Source organism: Crocuta crocuta, unplaced genomic scaffold, assembly GCF_008692635.1.
Source record: "Crocuta crocuta isolate KB4526 unplaced genomic scaffold, BGI_CrCroc_1.0 scaffold463, whole genome shotgun sequence".
NCBI classification, from domain to species: Eukaryota; Metazoa; Chordata; class Mammalia; order Carnivora; family Hyaenidae; genus Crocuta; species Crocuta crocuta.
The window spans coordinates 989,886-993,115 of NW_027527929.1; the positions used below are offsets into that span (position 1 = coordinate 989,886).

General features: G+C 52.9%; 1 protein-coding gene across 1 annotated transcript in view; it reads left to right on the top strand.

The window, feature by feature from the left end:
* The first annotated feature begins 6 nt into the window (after window positions 1-6).
* STIMATE (STIM activating enhancer) overlaps window positions 7-3,230 on the top strand; it is a 53,332-nt gene continuing 50,108 nt past the window's right edge. Inside the window, exon 1 of the mRNA XM_077749558.1 lies at window positions 7-148. Within this exon, the coding sequence (XP_077605684.1) occupies window positions 85-148 (64 nt within the window). The 5' untranslated portion in view covers window positions 7-84. The remainder of the gene's footprint in view (window positions 149-3,230) is intronic.

A 3,230-nucleotide genomic window follows, 5' to 3' on the forward strand; every position in this document is an offset into this window, starting at 1 on the left:
GCCGGGAACGCGAGCCGCGGGCTGCCAGGCGGGCCACCCTCCACCGTCGCGTCCGGTGCGGGCCGCTGCGAGAGCGGCGCACTCATGCACAGTTTCGGCATCTTCCTGCAGGGGTTGCTCGGCGTCGTGGCCTTCAGCACGTTGATGCGTGAGTCCCGGACCCCCACCCTCCTGAGGCCCTGTACGACCACCGTAGGCCAAGCCCCTCCTCAGGGACCGTCCTGCCTCCAGAGTTAAGGCCTCACTGGGGTTCCTTCTGCCCGCGAGCCCGGGCTGAGCATTCCCAAACTAGAGGAGGCTCTGGCCCCCGACCCAAGGTCCCGAGTCTCTCGCCTTATCGCTGCAGCCTCTAGCCAGGGTTCACCCCACCTCTCTCCTATAGCTTGCACACGCCTCTCTTCTGAGATACCTGCCTAAAACTCGCGCCCCTCCTCCCCCGCTACCCTGTCATCGCGAATTAAGGCTACTCCACTTTCGGGCCCCAGGCCGTGAACCTCCAATTGGAACAGTCCTTTGTGCCCCCTCTTAGAGTCTCTTCCTAGCCTCCCCTTCTCACTTTTAACCCTCATCTCTAAATCCCCAATCTGATGCTGGGCTTTTTCCTGCTCTTTCAATCCTCAAAGATTTGCTGTCTCCTTTCGGCTTTAAATCCCGCTATTTTGCCATACCTGGATTGTAAGGCCGTGCATTCCCTTCCCAGTACTACTCCTGCCTCCTCACCTTTTCCCCCAGCTTTATTTTCTGTTTTGGTTGGAGCAGGACCCACTGAGACTGCCTTCTCCCCACGTCTCCTCTTTCCCCTCCTTCCTGAACAGGGCCACCTGTTCCGCCCGTGTCCCAAGCTTTCCTAATTAAGTTGCTTCTCAAGCCTCCCCGGGCTGTTCCCTTTCCCAACCCACTTCTGTTATTTGTATTTCAAGTGTCTTTCCTTTCCATGAGACTTGGACAACCTAGTTGCTTCATGAAGGAGGAGGCTCAGAGGGTCTGGGGAGGTCTCGGAATCCCTGTGCTAAGTCCCAGTTGGTTCTTCCTTGAGAGTTTCCTGATGGAGAAGAAAGCCCCAGGTGGCCCTTCTGGAAAACTAGAAGTTCCACCCTGTTGTCATGTGTGCTGTGTGTCATGGGTTTGTCTTGTTTTCTTGGCACACATCCTTCCCTTTATTCCAGTAACAGGAGGCTTTGGTGGGCTGTAGGCCTAAGAGTGCCCCTGTGATTGCATTTTGGGGGAAGGAAGGGTTATAGCTATCTGTACAGAGGCATTAATTCCAAAATGACTGGTTCTCAGAACTTCCCCACTGTGCTCACGTGGGCAGAGTGGGAAGTTTCTGCAGAGTGTGCTTCTTAGCACTGGGGAGGGGTCCAGCCGTTGTGTGCGTCTGTCCTATAGGACGGAGTTGCTGGAGTTAGAGTTCTGCTTCTTGTAACACAGGGCTTATTTGAGTGAGTTACCCCAGGCTTCAGGTAACCCTGAAGAGGCTGTTCTTGCGTGCTATTTTCTGCTGGTTGCCTGGCCTTGATAAATCTTACATCAAGTGCCCGATTGTATATGTTTGCCACTTTTTCTTTCCTTTTTAGTCTATACTAGCCTTGCTGTTTTCCTTGCTGAACAGATACCCACTTGTTTCCCCCAGGAATAATTTGTGACAACTTAGCCCAAATCAGCTGCTGACTTGGGTGCATGAACTGTATGTGTGTGTTTTCAAGACATTGTGCGTGGGGCTCCGCTCCCCTCCCACTTCGGCCACCTCCGGCTGGTTCTCCTTTTCTCTCTGAAGGAACTACAGGCTTACTTTGCACTGTGGTCCCGAACCTAAGATTTCCTAGCCTACCTCTGGCTATTTCCGTGGATTTGATTAATGCTGATGGCCTGACTTCTTCCTGAGGGCTTGATACTTGTGATTGAGAGAGTGAAATGTAATTATGACGGGGCAGAGTGGCCCGCCGCTGAGAAGTGTGCCAGGTTGCCTGTGTTCAGAGTGATGGCGCTGGCCCCGAAGCCTTCAGGGACACACTCGCTTTGCTTAATCTTCTGTGCGAACACGTGTGCAAACCCCACTGCAGTTGGTGCTTTCTGTATGCAAAGACCGGACGACAGCGTGGCCTTTGCTCAGCGTAAGTTTGGACGTGGAGGGAGCTTGTGGAAATGGACGCCGGGTCCTGGGACAGTGAGGAGGAGGAGGGACGGGGAGAAGAGGTGGAAGGGCAAGAACTGTGTCTGCCCCAGCTCATCTCCCTAACTTGTTGCTTCTGCCCAGAGAACTGTGGGGCTTTTCCCTCTGGCCTTGCAGGGGTGGGGAGGCGGTCTCAGGAGGGCTGCCTTACATTCCGCAGTGACTTTGCTGGGGACAAGGAAAGAGGGCGGAGGGGGTCTCAGGGAAGTCCATCTGTGAGCAGTTTGGCTCTGCCCGGGCTTTGTCTTCCCAGACACGGCATCGGTTCCCCAGCCCGGCAGAGCTGCTCACCAGAGTGCCAGGCTCCCACGACAGGGGCGTCCACCTTGCGGCCCTTGCGGGAGGTCTTGGTTTGTGAAGATGAGGCCACTCCATCCTTCACCATCAATTCCACTGTTTGTTTTATCAAGCATATTAAAAAATTTTTAAGTCTTTTTGAGAGAGCGCATAAGTGAGCCCAGGAGTGGGGGATGGGCACAGAGAGGAAGAGAAAGAGAGAGAAGCCCAAGCAGGCTCCTGTGAGCGTGGGGCCCGAAATTGGGCTCAATCCCACTAACTGTGAGATCACGACCTGAGCTGAAACCAAGAGTCTGATGCTTAACCGGCTGAGCCACCCAGGCACTCCATTGTGGAGCATATTTTAAATAGCATCCTAACAGTCCCTATCCTATTTGGGGTCACAATCTCTTCCCTCCTGAGTGCTTTTGTCCCCCTCCGCAGTGGGCTCCCTGCCTCTCTTCCCTGACGGGTCCCCAGCTCTGCGGGCAGGTACTGTCCCATTTTCCTGTCAGACCAGCTCTGTGCTGTCAGCCGCCACACAGGCTGAAGGACTTTTTATCACTTCACATGCTTGACTTTGGTGTATCCTCAGACCACTGTCTATGTTTCTTTTCCTACCCAGATCGCCACTTCTCCATTTACAGGTTGTTGTGTTTTTTACCTGGAGGGTTTTGTCCTGGAGGACAGCCTCTGATATATATATATATATAATCAAAATCCTCCTGAGATGTTAAAATATATATTAATAACAATATTATATATAATAATATAAAATATATAG